Source organism: Sarcophilus harrisii, chromosome 2 (assembly GCF_902635505.1).
Source record: "Sarcophilus harrisii chromosome 2, mSarHar1.11, whole genome shotgun sequence".
NCBI lineage: Eukaryota > Metazoa > Chordata > Mammalia > Dasyuromorphia > Dasyuridae > Sarcophilus > Sarcophilus harrisii.
This window is the reverse complement of record NC_045427.1, coordinates 304,133,207-304,153,897: the sequence shown is the minus strand read 5'-3', so window position 1 is coordinate 304,153,897 and position 20,691 is coordinate 304,133,207. Positions and strand designations below refer to the sequence as shown.

The 20,691-nt window shown below is 33.0% G+C and overlaps 1 protein-coding gene across 19 annotated transcripts in view; it reads left to right on the top strand.

Annotated features, from left to right (window-relative positions):
- Nucleotides 1–20,691, top strand: part of TTLL5 (tubulin tyrosine ligase like 5) — a 374,113-nt gene that overhangs the window by 313,147 nt on the left and 40,275 nt on the right. For 12 of the 19 annotated variants that reach the window (XR_004231997.1, XM_031952488.1, XM_031952481.1 and 9 more), the window contains 2 exons: nucleotides 1,791–2,005; nucleotides 20,419–20,504. The exons of 1 other annotated variant lie outside the window; for it this stretch is intronic. Coding sequence is in view for 16 of the 18 variants with exons in the window: in XM_031952488.1 (XP_031808348.1) it covers nucleotides 1,791–2,005; nucleotides 20,419–20,504 (301 nt within the window). In the remaining 2 variants the exon portion in view is untranslated. Of the gene's footprint in view, nucleotides 1–1,790; nucleotides 2,010–20,418; nucleotides 20,505–20,691 lie in introns of those variants that run through there. 6 more of the 19 variants (XR_004231998.1, XM_023501978.2, XM_031952491.1 and 3 more) reach the window with 2 other exon arrangements.

Genomic DNA, 20,691 nt, shown 5'->3' with positions numbered 1-20,691 from the left:
TGTTAAGCACCTACTATGTGCCAGGCACCATACTAAGTACTGGGGATACAAAGAAAGGCAAAAAGATAATCTCAGCTCTTGAGAAACACACTTATTTTGTGAGGGTAGAAGTGGGGGCATCATGCAATTAACATGTACAAGCTGGCTATCTACTGGATTAATTGGAAATAATCAAATGAGGGAAAGGACTAGAATTAAGGTTGATCTGAAAAGGCTTCCTATAAAAGGTGTTATTTTAGCTGAGTGCTTCAAGGAAGCCTGAAAGCAGAATAGAGAGTATTCAGCATTGTGGACTATCAGGGAAATACTTGGGGTAAGGAAGATAGAGTCTTGCTTGAGGAATAGCTAGGAGGCCCCTGACCCTGAACTTAAACATATGTCAGGAGGTGGAAGAAAGGCTGTAAGATGTGAGAAGATGTGAAAGATTGTGGGGTTGAGAATGTTATGAAGGCCTTTAAAAGTCAAAGAGCGATTTTACACCCAACTCTGGAAGTGATGAGTAGCCATTGAAATTTATTGAATATGGGAGTGATATGGTTAGACTTGTGTTTTTTAAAAAAAACCTCTTTGACAGGCGAGTGCAGAATAGACTGAAGTAAGAAGAAACTTGTGGCCAGGAGATCTACCTGCAGACTATTGAAATAGTCTGAGGGTGAGGGTGAAGTGATGAGGGCCTGCTCAAGGAGAAAAGGGGCCATGTACCAAAGATGTTACAAAGGTAACATTAATAGATCTTGGCAACAAATTGGGTATATGGGTAGGGTGATGATGGTGAGAAAGAGTACAGAGTTAAGAATAACACCTAGGTAAGTGAGCCTGGGTGACTGGGAGAGTTTTGAGGACTTAAAAAAAGTAGAAACTTGAAACGACTAGGGTAAATGATTGAGTTGTCACTATAGTCATTTATATTAGTTTCTCATCTAATGGCAGTTTCCTCATTGTATAAATAAATTTTGAGGAATATTTTAGGTGTAAGGTCTTCCTTCTCTCCCATTTTGGTTTGATATAAAATAGCTTGAGATAAAATCAAGTATTTGCAAAACCTTTTCTGAAAATCACTGTGTAATAGTTGTGTTACAGCTTTTCCTTTCTACAATTTTATTTCACAACAAGAATTTTGGTGAGATTGATTTACATTATGGCCTATTGGAAATAATGCTGAAATTTGAAATCAGAAAACCCTGAGCCATAGAAAAAATAAATCAATCCACTTGAGCACTATCTAAACAATTGCTGAATTGAACACAGTCTACTTTTTCATCACTTCTTACAGAAATATGTTAACTTTCATGGTTTCTAGATCTTTAGTGATTTTTCTATAAACTCTCTAAGCAAAAGGCAATCTTCTTTTTATTGATTTTACATTTAAGTGTTTGTACAATTACCTCATTTTGTCTTTCCAATAGATGATTGTTATTTATCTCATTTTAGGGAAACTCTGAGAACTTTCTTAAGGTCATATTTTTAATTTGTAGCAGAACAATGACAAGATCTCAGGTCTTCTCATTTCTTTCTCAGACTACTGTACATCTTGTGATGTACACTCCTCTGTCTTTGGTTCAGATTCAGTATTATCAATTCCTGGCCATCAATCCCTCTGACTCTAAAACTTCTATCGATATAGAACTTTTTTACCTGTGTGTGTGTGTGTGTGTGTGTGTACCAATTCTCTATTTCATTGGGCTTCTCCAGTATTTTTCTTTGTAATTAACAAGGGTAAAAGGCTTTTGTTGCAGGTGGGTTATAATTAATAGAAGGCATCAATCTTTTTCCATTGTTTCTTTTTGCAGGCAATCTTTGGCAATCTCATATTACCCAGTTCCAATCTGTGGTCTATACATAATGCAGGCTACAGAATCTCCAGTACTACTGGCAGTGGTCAGAAGCCTACCAGTCTGCCACAGAAAGTGGTGCCATCTCCAAATTCTTCCTCATCCCTGGTCCCCAAACCCCCTCCCAATCACAAGCAGGTGCTTAGGAAGATGTCATCCCAAAGAGTTTCCAAGTAAGTTTTGTTTTTGGTTTTTTTTGGGGTTTTTTTTTGTTGTCTAGGTCATAGTATTGTTATCACTGAAATATTATTGCATTATTTTCCTTCCTTCCTTCAAGAACAGGCTGGTGTTTTGAAGAGTAGAGTACAGGAGTGCTTAGTCTTTTCTAAATCCTTCCTGGTGCTATTTATTCACTGTAAATACTCAGACAATCTAGGAGAAATCAGATGGCTTACTTTTGGTATGTTCATCAATGATTATTCATCTGTTTTCATTTTGTTTAGTTAAATGTATTTTAATGTGTATTTTTTTTTTTTACAACTGCCCTCAGTTTTTAGGCTCCTCCAGGATTGAGACTGTTATTGCATTTGTATTTCCCTGATGATGTGAATATGTGAGTAGTCAATGAATAGTACTGAGGGGACTACTACCTTACCACAACTGAAATCAAATGAAACATCCTAATTTCTAGAAACTGAAAGCCATACTTGTTTTCACAAACTGTTTTTTTTTTTTTAAACAGAGTCTGAATCTTATGTTTTGAGGAAAACTTTTCTTTTTTCAGGCTTTTAATGGGCAGATATAGACTTGGATATCAATTAGATGAATTCATTTAATTGATTTTAGTTTCAACAGTTTTTGTGAAATATTCCATATATTTAATATATATTTATATAATATATATTTAATAAAACACATTTAATACTAAAAAGAGATTTTTTTTCAAACTTAAATCTAATTCTAGAAGACTGAATTCCCAACTTCCATTCCAATTTTTTTGTCACTAGTTAGCTATAATTTTGGATACTGTTTCTTTTAGCCTTCACTTTTAAAATGAGAACCTTTTCAAGGTGACTTTATGGGACATGCTTTTGAGCATGCTTTTTTTGCATGTGAGATTTTCTTTGTTTCCCTTATGTTTCATTAACATCTCATGTTTATTAGTACTTAACATGATCAACTAACTCTAATTTCCAACAAAGACAACTGGAACTGAGAGAAAGAAACTGCTGCTGCTTCTCTTCTGTCTTTGATTCAAATTCAGTATCTGAATCAAAAATTGTCCTTTGTGGCTGTTGAATTATATTATTAAATCACCACACAACCCGAGAAAAGTCAAAATTCTGGATTTCCACAGTAATAGATTTCTTGGTCACAAAAACTATTTACTGGCCCAGCTCTAAAGAGAAATATTGAAATGGGAGTTGAGTCCTGGGTTCCAGCTCCAATTCTGCTGTTAAAATGACTATGTGACTTTGGACAAGTCACTTAACATCTCTGGACCTGTTTTCACAACTAGCAAATGAGAAGATTGTATTAGAAGACCTCTCCTAGATCCGAAATCTGATCCTCTTATGAGTTTCAAGGAAGGATTAATAAAGACACTGAAATTCATGGATGAAGGTCACTGGTAAAACTGGGAAGGAACTCCAACTTTCTTTGCCAAATCCCTTTTAGGTTCATACCAAATTATCTTTAAGAGCATTTGAAAAGTAGACATTTTGCTGGTAGAGTTAGTATATGTATAACTTTCAAGTCTGACAGTTTGGTCTCTTTTGGTGTAATCCTAGGCTACAGTTAAGTAATCCCTACTATTATAAGTGATAGACTAGATTGAACTAGTGAGTAGGTGGGTTGCTGTACCACACAGTGAGGTTATATATTTAAAGGTGCTGGTATACTGTACTCATTTCTTGGCACTAGGAATGTTTATCCTCCTGAGATGGAATTGCAGTTCTTTGGACAAACTTTGCTTTGCTACATTTTTGTGGTTTCTTCTCTCTGACAAGCGGGAGTGTGGGAAAACCGGATACAGCTCAGCACCAAAAATGCACAGAAGGGGAAAAAGCATAAGATTTCTTCAGAATCTAAGAAATATAATCCAAGTAGCAAAAGGCATGCTGTGAAGAGTCAGTCCAGGAAATAGTTTCCGATTTGCCTTTAAAACTCCAATAGAAGTTTCTGAAACCAATTCAATCTAATAGAGAACTTAAATAAATCTTTTTATTTGTATAGAACATAATGTGTCTTACAAACCCACCATTTTCAAGTCTAATGTTTTTCTCATCTTGTCAGCTTCATCTTAGCTGATTTTTATTGATGGATACAATAAGCTGCTGCTTGTGGAGCCCATCTCTAGGAAACTTATATTCTGTGAAACACCTCCAAATAGTGTTGTTTCCAGAGGAATCTTCAATAGAACATTAAATCAGGAGCCTGGTTAATAGTTGATGTTCAGACTAAGATGTTGTAGCAGGAAATATTTATTTTATTATCTCGTCTTTCTGCCTTAAAAATCTGCTGCTCCAATAAAAAAAATTTTTTTTGCTCTTGATTATTGCCTCTAATACAGCTCCATAAAGATTAATCAGTTCTCATCAGTTTTTTACTGGTTATGTCAAGTCACTTAGGAATTCCAAAATTATATCATGAGATTTTAAATAGTGAGAAATTGCCATTAGCTTTGGGCTTTAATGTAATCCTGTGCCTTTTTGGTTGAACTTCCAACATAGAATTTGGCATATAACAAAAATAGAAGCAATTTTTAAAGGCACTAGAGTTCACATATATTTATGATGTTGCATTCAAAGTGTAATACAATATAAAAAAGGTCTGTAATTTGGAGAATGATACAAAAAAAAAGAGATTTAGGACAATTGAGTTTTATTTCTTTCTGATAATGCACAAACTTTGTAGGGTCCAATTTCCCAAAATGTACAAAAAAAGCAAAAAATTTCTTCAGAATTTAAGAACTATAACAAAACTGCATAAAAAACATTTTTCACATCAAATAATTAAAAGTCAAAGAAATTTACTGCCTGCTGTGGTGAAGGCTTTATTTTAAATAAGCACATTACATTATATGTTTTGAACAAAATTTTGTTAATCCTTTCTGCTTTACTGTTATTCTATCCCACCCTCATTACCCTATCCTTCCCCCCAGCTCTGGTATGGCATCTCAGTCCCTTACTTATATTTCCTCAAATCTAATCCAATTTTGTCAATTCCACAGTTGGATTTATTAAGAAATTCACATTTCTCATTTTGGTAGTGCCTTTTACATTTTCTAGCTTTTCCTCTTTGATGTTTTGCAGCACCTCATAATTTAATACCTTTTTCAAATCCTTTTCCTGAAACTATTTGTGGTATTTCTTCTAAGCACTTAGTTGCATTAGAACTATTTTTTTTCAAATAATCTTCTTTTCAGAGCCAGAATCATACTTTTTTTTTTTTTTTTTTTTTTTTTTTTAAGATAGAGAAAGAAACTTGAACAAATTGAGTTGCTTAGTTGCTAGGCCCACAGGCAAAATCTAGATACTAAAGGAAAGCATGAAAATTAGTCACCTAAACTCTTGCTAACTTGGGCAACTTTTCTGCCACAAGAAAAATTCCAAAGAATACTTAGATGAACTACATTTTTTTTTTTTTTGATAAATGGAAGTATCTGCCTCTTTAGTCATGTGACAGAAGGGAGAGAGTTGAATTATCTTCTATAGGAGTTGTATAGGGCTATTAACCATTACTGTGCAAATACCTGTAAATAAATGGGGATAGGAGGCAATTAAGTATTAGATAAGAAGGTGAAAATATAATACAGATTAATGCAATCAGAATTTTGGGTGGCATAAATATCAGAAAGCTGAAAAAGCTTAAGTTTGTGTGAAATAATAAACAAAAATACTATACAAAATGCTACATATATTTATATAGATAGATGGATAAAAAATATTAGCCAAATTCCCATTGGGGTAACAGATTTATAAATAGATTTTATCATTTTTGGATTGTTTTTTCTACATATAATAGAATTTTTTTAGAGTTAATATTTGTTATAAGTATATCACATTAACTTTTTACTCTTAAATAGTTGCTGTGAATTTCAAGAGCCTTGGTTGGTTGGATCCATCTTAGAATCAAATCTGAGTACTAATAGAATTGCACAAGATACAGTATATATGCATTTTTATGAAAGTTGCATATAATACACCTTGCATTTCCATAATAGCCTCCCTTTTCAAAGTTCTTTGGCATATAGCAAACAAATATATGAGTGCCACTTATCAAGTAGCATGTGCTCACTCATGTCATGTCATATTTTGAAATTTCTCACAATATTCTGAACTTTTTCATTATCATTATGTCTGTTATAGTGGTCTGTGATCAGTGATCTTTGATAATACTATTGTAATTGTTTTGGGGTATCATGAATTATGCCCATATAAAATAGCAAAATTAATGAATAAATTATGAATTCTCACAGCTTCAGGGACCATCTATTCTCCACCTTTTCTTCTTTCCCTGGGCTTCCCTATTCTCTGAGACGTAATAATATTGAAATTAGATCGGTTAATAATACTACTAATAATATAATACTAATATTAATACTAATAATATTAAAATGGCCTCTAAATGGTCAAATGAAATGAAAAAGCAAACTTCATTGTTCTCTTATTTTAAGAAATTGTCACATCCACCCCATTCTTTAGCAATCAACCCCCTGATCATTCAGCTGCTTACAAGAAATAGACATGAAACACAACTTAAACAAATTTAAAATGAGTTGGAGTAAAATCTGTTATATTGTAGCTGAACTTGAAAAAAGCAAGGATAACAATCATATATATAGATAACAGAAAAAAATATATAAATATAACAGAATAAACAGAAAAAGTAGATCTAATTAAAAGTAATAAACAGGGAGTTATCAATCTCAGTACATATTATCAATCTCAGTACATAACCTAGCCTAACATAAATGACACAGCAAGTAAATAGTATAAGAAAAAGCTAAATGATTTCTAGGGATAAATAGTAAGATTATACTATTTGGGAACTATCAGTATACCTTTTTAGAACTAGATAAATCTATCTAAAAATAAACAGGAAAGAAGTTAAGAACTTAAATGGAATTTTGGAAAAGTTAAAAATGATAAACCATTAATGGTTATTAAATAGAAATAAGAAAGAATATACATATTTCCTAGGTGCACATGGAACCGTTGCAAAAAGTGACCATATACCAGAGGATAAATACATCATAAAGAAATGTGGAAAAGCAATAATATTAAGTACATACTGACCACAGTACAATAATAAATAAATAAATATTCATTGTAAAAAGGACTAAAAAAATCACCTGGGGACTAAACTTAATCCTAAAGAATTGATGGGTCAAAGACAAATAATAGAAATGATAGAACATCATATCATAGTTTTGGGGAAGCATCCAAAGCAAAAAGGAAAATATATATCTTTTATATATATATATATATATATATATATATATATATACATACTTTCTATATACTATATATATATATATATATATATATATATATATACTTTCATTAACAGAAGAAAAAAAAGATTTACAAATTGAATATTAAACAAAGGGGGAAAAAAACCTTAGCAATACATTTATAAATTCCAGACACCAAAATAAAAATCCTCAAAATAAAAAAGACATTAACAATTTTTAAAATTTTGAATTGATAAACTAAGTAGAGCTTTTAAAAAAATATCATGTAGTTTAAAAATAAGAAAAATAAATAAATTTCACATACCAAGAATGAAAAAAGGAGAAAAAATTAAAATGAAATACAGTATATTATTAGAAAATATTTGCCCCTCTATCTGCCCCTAAACCCAACAACTTACATGAAATAAATATTTATAAATATATGAAATATCTACAGTTTTAGTAGAATAAGAAACAAAGAAATTGAACAACCACATCTCAGAAAAAGATATGAAGTCACAAATGAATACCTAAAGAAAAAAATCTCAGACCTAGATGATTCATAAGAAAATTCTATCAAACATTAAAATAACCAATGCCAATATTATACCAACTGTTTGCAAAATTAGAAAAAAAGGGATCCTGCCAAATTTCTTCCATGACACAAATATGATCTTGATGGAGAAACCATTTCAGAGAAACCTGGAAAGACATGTGAATTGATGCAGAATGAAGTGAACAGAACTAACTAGAAGTACTATTTATACTTTAGCATCGGGACTGCAAAATAAATAAATAAATAACCAATTCTGAAAGACTAGATCTTTTTATCAATGCAGTGATCAACTATATTCCTAAAGGAATATAGTTCCCTTATTCTATAAGGGATGATGAAGAATGCTGCCTATCTCGTGACAAAAAATTGGCAAACATTTTTGAATGTGACCAATGCGAAAAGTTTATGTTGCTTAATTATGCTTATTTCACATAAGCATTTTGTGTACATTTTTTTTTTTCAGTTGGGATGGCAGACAGTCTCATTTGGTCCTTACAGAGATTAACTGACATTCCCAAGATCACAAAACTACTCAGTACTCAAGGCCAGATTTAAACTCAAGTCTTCTTAACTCCAGGTCCAGTGCTCTGTTGTGATTTCTACTTCAGCATTTGGGGATTACATTTCATTGCTAAAATTTGCCATTTTTTTTATTCTATATTATATATTCTCATGGTTCTTCCCTCTGTGGTTTTTATTTCATTTTTTTCTTTTTTTCTTTATTTCTTCTGGTTATTTGTATAGTCCCTGTGGAAAATCCATTTTTCTTCAATATCTGTTTGAAGTTGTTAAGGAATCGCTCATTCTTTTTCAAGATGGGAGTAAGTTTCTATTTTTATATTTGAGTTGATGTATTCTTCAATTTACTCATCTCTCCTTTAGTTCCTGACTTGGAGCTTTGCATTGGTGCCAAACTTCTTTTGACTAGAGTGGCAGTCCTTACTTGGTCTTACCTTAGATCACTTGGGTTCCTAGTTCTCTGGATATTTAAAGGTTAGAGGGTTGCATCTTCAGAACCTTTCCTAGTGTCTTAGGACAGACTGCTTGGGACTTCAGAGTCTTTGTGTTCTGGTACTAAGATGGCTACTGCTAAACGTCACTTGTAAGGTCTTCCAAGTTCCCCATCTTATGGCTTCCTGACCTTCCTGAAGCTTTCATGGGGAGGCCTTTATTCTTGCTACCTGGGAGGCCACCCTGAACTGGCACTTGCTTTGTTCTGAGTTCTGAGATGGTAGAAGTCAGTTTCTCAGTGGATTTTTTTTTAACCATCATTTGGTCTTTGTATGAGCTTTAAGAATGTTACTGAAGTGTATGAGGGTATCTAAATGCCATGGTTCACAGAGTGCAGGCCCAAGTCAGAAAGACTCATCTCCCCTTAACCCTTGTCTCAGTTTCCTCATCTGTAAAATGAGCTGGACAAGGAAATGGTAGATCATTCCAGTATCTTTGCCAAGAAAACCCAAAAAGAGCCATGGAGAGTCAGACATGAACAACAAGTGTGAGAGATAGGTTGTCTGCTGCCTGTTCTAGCAATCATCCTTAATAGAAATTTTAGGAAACTATCAAAAGTGAAATTCTGAAGTCTCAAGTGGAGTGATTTTGATGAGGAGGAATAAGGGAGACTGATTAAAGAGGCCAATTTTGTGACACAGAACTAACTCATTTACTAATTCTAACTTAAATGAGGCATACCTAGAAGATAGAAACAAAGGCAGAAAACTGAGGATTCCTTAAAGAACAGTGTCAAAACATGCGTTGTTAGTGGAGTTGTGAAATGATTCAACCATTCTGGAGAGAAATTTGGAGCTATTCCCAAAGGACTATCAAACTGTGCACACCTTTTGATGCAGCAGTGCCATTACTGAGTCTGTATCCCAAGAAAATCATAAAAAAGGGAAAGATACCCACATGTGCAAAAACGTTTGTAGCAGCCCTTTTTGTAGTGGCTAGAAACTGGAAACTGAGTGGATGCTCATCAGTTGGGGAATGTTATGATATATGAATGTAATGAGATATTATTGTTCTATAAGAAAAAATGCACAGACTGATTTCAGAAAAGCCTGGAAAGACTTTTTTTCAACATGAACTGATGTTGAATAAAGTGAACAGAATCAGGAAAACATACACAGCAACAACGATATTATATTATAAACTATGATAGGACTTAGCTCTTCTCAGTAAAGCAGTTATCATATAAGACAATACCAATAAACTTGAGATGGAAGATGCCCTCCTTATCCAGAGAGAGAACTATGGAGACTAAATATGGATTGAAGCATACTATTTTCACCTCTTCTTTTCCCTTTTGGTCTGATTTTTCTTTCACAAAATGACAAATATGGAAATATGTTTAAAATGATTGTACATGTATAATAATCTCTATCAGATTGCTTTCTATCTTGAGGAAGGGAGGAATAAGGGGGGAAGAAAAAAATTTGGAACACAAAATCTTAAGAAAATGAAGGCTGAAAACTATCTTTACCAACATTTGGAAAAAAACAAAATATTATTATGAAGAGGGAAAAACAAACCCAGTATCAGGAATGCTAAATCTCAGAAGGTAAAGCTACATAACTACATAGATTTGCTGAGGACAACAAAAGGGTTGGGTTGGGGTATTTTTTAGCTGTATTGAGATGAGGATCAAAAAAATGATAGGACTATTCTACATGATTTGAATGATCATATCAGAAGATGATAAAGTTAAATTAATAAAAATATTTTTTCTTCTGCTTTTTCTTTAAATGAGGAATATGAGGTCAAATCAGTAGGCCAATACAATTTTATCCTTGGATGATAAAAGAATTAAATATAATTTCTGAATCTGTCTATGATCTTTTAAAGCTATTGAAGAATAGGAGAGGTACTGAATGACTAGAGATCGCTAGATAGTGTAAGGGGTGCAGGGATAGCTCAATAGCACAGTGGATAGGAGTGCTGGGCCTGGACTCAGGAAAACTCATCTTCCTGAGTTCAAATCCAGCCTCAGACACTTACGAGCTGTGTGACTCTGGGCAAATCCTTTAACCCTGTTTGCCTTAATTCCTCATCTCTGAAATGAGCTAGAGAAATAGCAAACCACTCTACTTCTTATTAACTCCAACCATGCCTGTCATTAAATTCTCTACAAGAGGTTCCCCCAACATGCTGGTTAAGATCTCACAATATAACATGAATACCATTGTAGCATGTAGGATATCTCTTGTATATCCTTCTTGCTGCATGAATAGAACACTTCTTGTTCTAGTGATACATCTTTTTGGTGATATCTTTTACACTGAATCCCCTATGTAATTCTTTGTGATATGTTGCAGCCTATTCATAGTCACCATCTCCACCTTTCTTGGTATGATTTACAACTTTAATTTTTGGTAGTTGTGTTGTTCCAAGGATAGTAATAGTATGTAATGACCGAAAAAAAATAATTGACCTTCAAAAGATAGGGTTTTGTTTGAGGAAGAAGCTTGGCATCATTAGAAACAGTTCATAATTTCTTAAAAACAATCTAGCCCATCTCCTTCTTCTATTCAAATTTTGATCCATTTCAATGACCATCAGTAGTTTCTGCTTGAGATATGTCCTCATGGACCAAATCCGTAGGTTTTGCATTTAATTGTATGTCATAGTCTGGACAATAAGCATTTTTCATTTCCTAAATATTTTCCTGTATGGATAGTTAGGGCTAATTTTCTTGAGTGATTATAGGATACTCTCAAATATAGGATTTGAAGCTGTCAGAACAGGATCATTTTATGTAGGAGGATATGGACTTTCTGACCATCTAGAGATAATTTCATTTTGTACCATATATCCTCCATATCAGTGACAAACATATATATCCTTTGATATTAGTACTCAAAGAGTTCTCTTTTTTTTTTTTTTTTTTTTTTTTTTTTGCTTCTTTTAAAAGGAATTTTACATGATTTTAACAAAAAGAGAGCTTTTATGGTGATATTTTTCTCTACTAAGTAAAACACTTTTTAATAGTCAATAAATAATCAACACAGTGACTTGCATTCTATTTCCTTTAGCTATGTGACTATAAAGATGTGTTCTGCTTTAGAATATTATTTGTATGGTGACTGGTAAAATCTGAATAATATCTGTTGACATTGATGACACAATCAAATAAAATAGCAATCATTATTTAAGATTATCTTCATAGTTTTGTTGTAGAGTTTTGTCATATCTCTGATGGCAAAATTATGGAAATACAAACATAGTAACATTTATTGACAAGATGCTACCAACTTTGGAAGGTGAAAGAGTAAGTTGGTTCAAACAAAAGTAAGGCCCCTTCTAGCCCTAAGAGTCTGTGATTCTTGTAGGCAGAGCAAAAATAACGCAGTAAAATGAAGCAATACTTGAGTTCTCCCCTAAAACTCCTCCAAACAGATCTACAAAATGCACCAGTCTGGATTCTAATGGGGAAATACAAGAAAAATTGCAGTGAATAATTTTTCCAGCTCAGATCAGCATAGAGACTAAGACAGAGAAATTTGTTGACTAAAGATGAAATCTGGGCAGGAGTGGCTGTATGAAGCACTCCAGCACATGTTCAAGGGCAAGAGGAAGTTTCAGACCTACATGTGAACACCCCCAAATCCATGCTAATGACTTTCTATGGGGATGATGACAACTGACAGCTCTGTCACTTCCAGTTCTGAGACACAGATCAAGAGCAGACAGATGTAGGAATGGCTTTCCCAAGTAGGGACATCCTGGATTGCTTACCAAAAAAGGATCAGATTCAGAAGCAAGGAACAGTGGTGTGACTGCAACCTAGAGAATAATAACAGCAATCCAAAATGCAAGGGAAGTCAGAAGCTTTGTCACTGAATCATCAGAGCTTCCCAGTGGCTGATAGTGGCTGAGTTCAGCAGCAATTAACTATTACTTCTACCTAAATTCAGTTTAAGAACTTTCAGAACTCTTAGAGGGACAGCAGTCAATCAGACTTTGTCCTAAATCAAACCACTCTGGGAGAACTGCAAATGTGCAGGTTTCCAACCTGAACTGACATCCTGGAACACTACATTCAATATCACAAGAAAACAAAAGGACTAGTCCAGACCTTCCTTCTAAAAGTGTGGTAGAGCTCAGCCCTAACATCTAGTCTAAAATCAGAAAATAAGCTGGAAAACTGAACAAACAAACAAAAAAGAATCCCACCATAAAAAGCTATCATGTTTAAGGGATGTTTAAGATTCAAATCTCAAAGAAAATGACGCTAAAACATCTACAGGTAAAACCTCAAGAAAAGCATAATATATGAACAAAAATTCATCTAGAATTCTTAGAAGAAATGAAGCACACATGTTGTTTTGTTTTGTTTTTTTAATGTAAAAATGTTTTTGTTAATGAAAGAGGATACTAGAGAAAAAATGGAAAGGAAATTAGAACTATGGAAGAGAATTGAGAAAGCAATTGTAAAGTTGTCACAAGAGGTACAAAACTTTGCCCAATTAACAAATAAGTTTGTTAATTATTAGAATGGACCAAACAGAAACCAATGACTTCATGAGTCAAGAAGAAATATTAAAGCAAAGTCAAAAGACTCGGGGGAGAGGAAGAAGAAACAGAAGAAAATGTAAAACAAAACATAGTGAAAACAATACATATGAAAAATAGGAGAAAAAATTCAAGACTTATCAGACTACTTGAACACCATGACAATAACAAAAGCTTAGACATCATATTTCAAGAAATCTTAAAAAGACAAAAACAAAAACAAAAAAAAAAACTTCCCAGAATTCTTAGAAGTAGAACTTCTGTTTCAAGGTGGAAAAAGAAAAAAGATGTTATCTTTGGGGACAGCTAGGTGGCGCAGTGGATAGAGCACCGGCCCTGAAGTCAGGAAGACCCGAGTTCAAATGTGGCCATAGACACTATGTCTATGATTGACCCTGGGCAAGTCACTTAACCTCAGTTGCCTCAGCCAAAAAAGAAAAAAAAAGTCACTTCCTCCCTCCAAAAACTCAAAACACACACACATACACACAACCCACAAAAAATCCCAAATCAGAATTTTCAGGTACATTAAAGCCCAAATCTAGTACTTCCAAGTCAAAGAAAAAATATTACAAGTTGAGAGAAAGAAAAAACTCAATTTCTGAGGCAGCCACAATCAGGAACATGCATGATTTTAACAGTCACCACTCTAAAGGAGCACAAAGCTTGGAATACCTTATTCCAGAAGGCAAAGGATATGGGCTTTCAGTCAAGGATAACTTAACTAGCCATAGTGAATATAATTCTAAATGGAGGGAAGAAGGGGAAATGAATTTGTAAAGAAATAGATGAAAAGACAAACTGAGTAAAAACTTTAAAAATTAAAATGTAAAGCATTAAGGGAAACATTAAAAAAAAAAACCCACATTAATGAACACTTATAAAGGACTAAGCAAGAATATACTGCTTATATATCTTATAGGATATATATGTCTCATTAAACTCTAACATTATCAGAAGTCAGAGGGTAAGTCTTAACTAGACAGAATGCCTAGATATGGTTCTTCTAAGTCACAAAGAATGGAGAAAGGGAAAGAATTACACTGGGGTCTGAGAGAAAGAGAAAGAAAAATTATGAAAACTTTTCCCTGTAATCAGCGTGCATGTGTAGAGCTAAATGTCTACATTTATATAAACAAGGAAGAGAACCTGGTAGGGGCAGTGGCTGATATTTGATTCTCACTCTTATCTCAGCTGGTCAAAGGAGGGAAGAATATGCACACAGAGTTTGATACAAAGACATATTTCATTCAAGAGTGAAATGAGGGAAAGGAGAAGAGAGCATTAGTGATTGGGAAGTTTAAGGGAGTTATTAACTAAAAATGTACAAAAATATGGCTCTTTTTGTTATGGCAAAGAATGGGAACCTGAAGGAGTAATCATAAATTAGGAAATGGTTGAATAAATATAGAGTATATGAATTTAGTGAATTGAAACCTTGGAAGACATATGAAATAATGCAGAGTGAATTGAAAAGTACCAAAAAAATTATTTTTTACAGTGATAGCAATATGATTAATACAAACTTCTTTGAAAGAATTAGGCACTTTAATCAATGTAATCACCTAATATGAATCCAAAGGACAAATGATGAAACATGCTGCTTACTTCCAGATGGGAAAGTGAAGCTCTCAGAATGCAGAATTTATTTATATATGTACATACATACATGCATAATGTGTGTATATCTCTATACATATGTGTCTGTTATTTATGTATGTATATGTATATATGTATACTTATATACATCTCCACATATACATGATCAATGTGAAAATTTGTTTTGCTTGACCTATATATATTTGTAATAGTCTCTCAAAAGTCTTTCATTAGGGCAGCTAGGTGAAGCAGTGGATAGAGCACCAGCCCTGAAGTCAGGAGGACCGGAGTTCAAACAGATTTGAACACTCAGATACTTAACATTTCCTAGCTGTATGACCCTGGCAAGTCACTTAACCCCAATTACCCCAGCAAAAAAAAAAAAAAAAAAAAAAAGTCTTTGGTCCATGATTTCTTTTACTAATTTTCTGTATAATACATTCAGCTAATTTGTATCATGTCTTCAATTGTTGCCTTGGACAGTTATTCAAAAATTTTTTTGATCTACATGTTCACAAGTTTGCTAGATTTAACTGAAAGATATAATTTAAACTGTTTTTCCATGTTCTAGATTGTTGTGGAGAGTGAAATATTCCTAAAGGAAACAGAAATAAGACTTCAGCATTTATTTTTTGGAATTAAATTAAATCCCCCTCCCTTCTGAACTGATTACCCTTATAAAATTTTAGTGAATGGGATCCTATCTGCCCTTGCTATAAACCCTTTGAAACCTCTTGCCCCAAAATATAGTAAGATGCTTCTAAGATTCTTTGAATTGTGAGCTCATCTGGGACAGGGACAAGCCTTGTGTTTCTTTGTCTTCTTTCACAGTCTTCAACTGTGGTGCCTTGAGAACAACACATTGTACACATACAAATAATGGATGTGAATTTGATTTTAGCCAGAACCATAATTAATAAATATGCTAAATCTTCCAGACACATAAATGCCTGGCTGTTAACTTCCCTTTGCAGTATACTGGGTATAATCTTTAGGTTGATGGGTAAAAAGGAAAAGAATTGTTGCATATAGAGTACTTATTACAGTGGCAGGTGTTTATAGTTATATTTTAGGAAAAATTTTATTGGGCCTTCAATGGTTATTAGATAAAAGAGGCTTTTTTTTCCCTTGAGGCAATTAGGGTTAAGTGACTTGCCCAGGATCACACAACTAGGAAGTGTTAAGTGTCTGAGGCCAAATTTGAACTCAAGTCCTCCTGACTTCGGGACTGATGCTCTATCCATTGCATCACCTAGCTACCCCCAAAAGAGGCATTTTTGCATTACCATTACACATCAAGGACTTTTGATTTCATGAAATGAGATCTTCCAGTAAATGAACCCAGTGTATAGGAGACAATCCATCTATAATTTGTAATTTGCCTGATGCAGTTAAAGGACTTATTTGCCCATGTCCACACAGTAAGTGTCTAAGAGTAGTACTTGAGCCCAGACATTTCTTTTTCCAAATCTATCCATTATACCACCTTACTCTTTTTAATTTAACCTTTTTGATAATGAGTTGTTGTTCTTAAAGAAGATCACTATCATGCCTCATCAACTATTAAGTAGAAATTAGTAAATTACCAATATTACATAGTGATTGAAGTCTTAGTATTTAGGGCCTTTGACACCTCATTTTCAGTATCCCAACCTCGATCAAATCATCCTTTCAAGTTCTCACCTTCCTCATATATCTGTCTTTTTGGAAAGTATCAGGTCACATTCCATTTTGAGTTCTTCTCATCCCATATATCCTTAATGTCATGGCCTGTGTCCGAGACAGTTTTTTTTTTTTTTTTTTTTTTTTTTTTTTTACTGAGCCAATTGGATGGAAAAATAATACCTTTATAAAAGAACTAGAAAGGAACAAAGATATTGAAAGCTAACCTAAAAGAAAAAGTATAGCATCAAACAGAGTTAGTCTTGGAAAGTAATGAACAAACCAGAACTTTTAGAAAGGGATATCATTTACAGGAAAATTTCCACTGATCAAATATTGGGTCAAAGGAAAGAAATGGAAAAAATGCCAAGAAAAGAATCAGAGTCCTATGAAGAAATATGTGAAGAAGAATCTTAATTTGGTAGGGAAAAGAGCCTTAGAGTGCTTTACTCATTGTGAATTCTTGAAATTGATAAGACACCTTTACTATACTCCTTAATGTCACGTGTTTCTGTTCCATTCCCATTTAGATACCTTCTATATTTGTATCTCCCCTAGACTTAATACGGTTATTTCTGATTAGAACTTTAATGGAACTTAGATATAATCTAGCACAATTTTCTCATGTTCTAGATCAGTAATTCTCAAAAGTGTGGTCCAGAGATTCTGAGGGTCTCTGAACTTTTTTCAGAGGGCCTATAAATTAAAAATTAGTTTTTATTTCTTATATGGTAAATATCTACAAATATAACACACATAAACAAAAACTCTTTCTACAGATCCACAGTAATTTTTACAGTATAAAAAATACTGAGGACAAAATTTTAGAGCCACTGTTTAGAACCACTTCTAGATGAAGGCTAGAAAGGTAACTTGCCCAAGGCCAGATAATTGTTAAATACTAGAACAGTGAGTCAAATCCAAGTCTTCTCACTTCCAAACTCATGCACTTTATACTATACATTGCAGTTAATAAACTAAGATGAAATAGTAAATGCAACAAATCTAATAGACAGGGGCATCCCTAAAGTTTTAGCACAATTATAATCTTTAATAACTTTAGTAGTATAAATTCTATAAACTTAACCCTTCAAAAATTTTTTAACAGTTAATTATGTACAATTAAAATATATTGGTACTATTAAAATTCAACATAATTATCACCTTGTTCTATTACACTATCCTAGTCAATTTTTTAACTTTGTAAAAATATTTCTTTCTGTCCTGAAGACAGGAAGACTGAAAGGATTGCATTTGAAAGCCTTAAGACAACAATTTTGACATGATCCTATAACGAAAAAGATTAGATGGCTAAGGTAACTAAGCAAGAGGACCTCCTCTATATAAACTGTAATATATATAAACTGTTGCATATACAATGCCTAATCACAGACTGTCCTCCTATTATTAAAATTTTAAATTTATCATTCAAAATGCACTTAACTAGATACATTTTTAAAAGGTGAAATAAACTTTCAAGTGATATTTTAAGTTTTTAGCATTAATATTTCTCATATTATTATAAAATATAAAGTTACACTAAGACTTTTGAGACATACTATATACCATTAGCCACATTAGAAACATTCAGAAGAACTATATAATCATACCTAGTACAAAAGTAACATGTCAAATCCTTTCTTTGATGTCAGAAAACAGTGGAAGAAGTGAGGGGAAAGTAGGTGGAAAATAGAATAAATAGTTCTGATTTGGTACATTCACATGGGATAATTGCATTAAGTCCCAAGAAAAGTAACTGTCACAGAAAGAAATGGTCATGGAACATGTAGCTGTTATAAGAATCCCTTTCATAATCTGCTGCTGCACAGAAACATATTTTTTTTTAGTTTCTAAGTGCTAGGTTAATCAGGCATCCTGCCTTTTTAGACATTTTTTGGCAGCTGCATCAGTTCATCCTTGGCAGAGTGCCTTAATTAAGCACTGCCACAGCTGAGCTCTTGCTAACGCTTCACTTCTTAACCTTTAACTGGTCCCATAGTTCACTAGCACCATTTCCAAGACCCCAGCAAGAGAATAATGAAAAGCTAGATAATCATATTTCAGTCTCAGCTCTGAGTTGAGCCACACCTCTTAAGGAGCTTTGAATTTCATTATCCCACAATTAAATGTCCTTAATAAATTATCCTGATAGTCTCGATCTGTACAATTTTTTATTTCCTGCCATTTTATTAAGATATAATGACAGCCAATGATTGGGTAGATTAAAGAAGTTGATAAGAACAACAAAAGTACATTTAAATTAAGTGAATAGCAGTTTTCCCAGTGTGTTAGGATATTCCACATATAGAACTCTTAGTAAACATGCCCAAAAAATCATAATGTGCAATATTCTCTTGTACCTGATTTTACCGCTATCTTCCATGGACTAAATACTCTTTTACATCATTAGCATTATTATTAGTCTTTATATTAGGAATTATGTCAATGATGCACAGTATACAATAAAATCAAACTTGTTCTACTATAAGCTTATGACGTGAATACAAAAGAGTAATCCACAAGTCAATGATCATTATAAGTAAATGTAACCTAACAAACCCAAAAGAGTGTGTAAGTGTATGTTTGCACAAATACATATAAAGAGAGAAACTTTATATATATATATATATATTGCATATATAAAATATGTTTTATATGTATATATTTGTATAAATTATGTATATGAATATATAGATGCACATATATATATAAACATATCGATATACACATGTATTATTGTATATATATATGTGTGTATATGTGTATGTGTGTGTGTGTGTGTGCCCATGTGGAATAACTTATTTTTAGTTTGCACAGTGCTATATAGGCACCTGAGAAGAAATCACATTTAATCTGTTTCCAAACAGCTTTTTTGTAATTTATTTTTAAGGGAGGGGAGAAGGTTCAAGATAATGCCTGATCAGCCTGAGGCTTGAATCAAGATGCTGATGGTATAGCTGCATTGTTTCTTCATTAAAATATATGAGATTTTTAAATTAAAGTTTAAAAAATTAAGTATATATATATATATGTTTAAATATATATGTAAGCATATATATTTATTCAAGGAAAACTACTCACTGAGTATTATTTTGCCTTCATTATGCCTTCATCTCGTTTGGAGGGCAATAATTTTAATATGGAATTAAATGTTTGCTTCTTTATTTTTCAAGGGGAATTTGGAGATTTTCAGGTTTAATTAAATAGGAAAAGTTTGCATCAAGTAGTGTCTCTTTTTAATCTGCAGCAAATTTACTCTAATTTTGGTGTTCCATGTCACAACTCACATTTCAAGATTATGTGACATTTTAAGGTTTGTGAATAGCTTTCCTTATTGTTTTCCTTCAGCTCTTTTTTGTTTAAAGTTCTCTCAAAAGGCATTTCTTCAACAATGTTTATTGAACATATTATGTAGAAGTTGTAGAAGAATTAAACTGCAAACTCCCAAATGAACTCATAGTCTAGCTGAGAAAATAGAACAATTGTACATGGAGAAAACTACTGAAGAATCCTTCACAAAGCAACATATCAATAAGTGCAGATTAACAGAGTATAAACCAAATGTGTACATTAAGACAATTCTGATTATTAAATGGAATAAAGTTTAACAGGAGTCCATAGGATCTGAGCAAATGAATACTTGAATTTTCTTAGCTTCAATAGCACGTTTTATTCCTACATCTGAAATATCAAATATAAATGCTATGTTCTCCTTCTGAATAAGTTTATATAAAAGCAAACAACCATTTCTGGACCTCATTAAGGCAAGTGTTATATAATAGTTTTGTAGGCAGAGGATTGAGACTGTAGGTTTTCCATTTTCACATTTTTAGCTCTAATGAGGTTCTTTTGTGTGCTAGGACGGCCTCCACAGAAGGACAGCTGAATGGATTCCAGACCAGCCTTAGTAATGCTAGGTCATTTATGCCCATCACAAAGTCTAGAGGTAAATATCAATTCTTTAGTTTATGGGGAGAGGGTAAAAGTATGTAGGCCTTTGTTTAGGCACAGTTCATACTCAAGCTGAAAAAAGAAACCTAGTCAACTGTTCAAGGATTTAATTTGAAGAGTTTTGAGATAGGATCCTCCTTCTTTCCTTTTCTGTCTTCTTTTTCTTTTTAGAATTTTTTTGA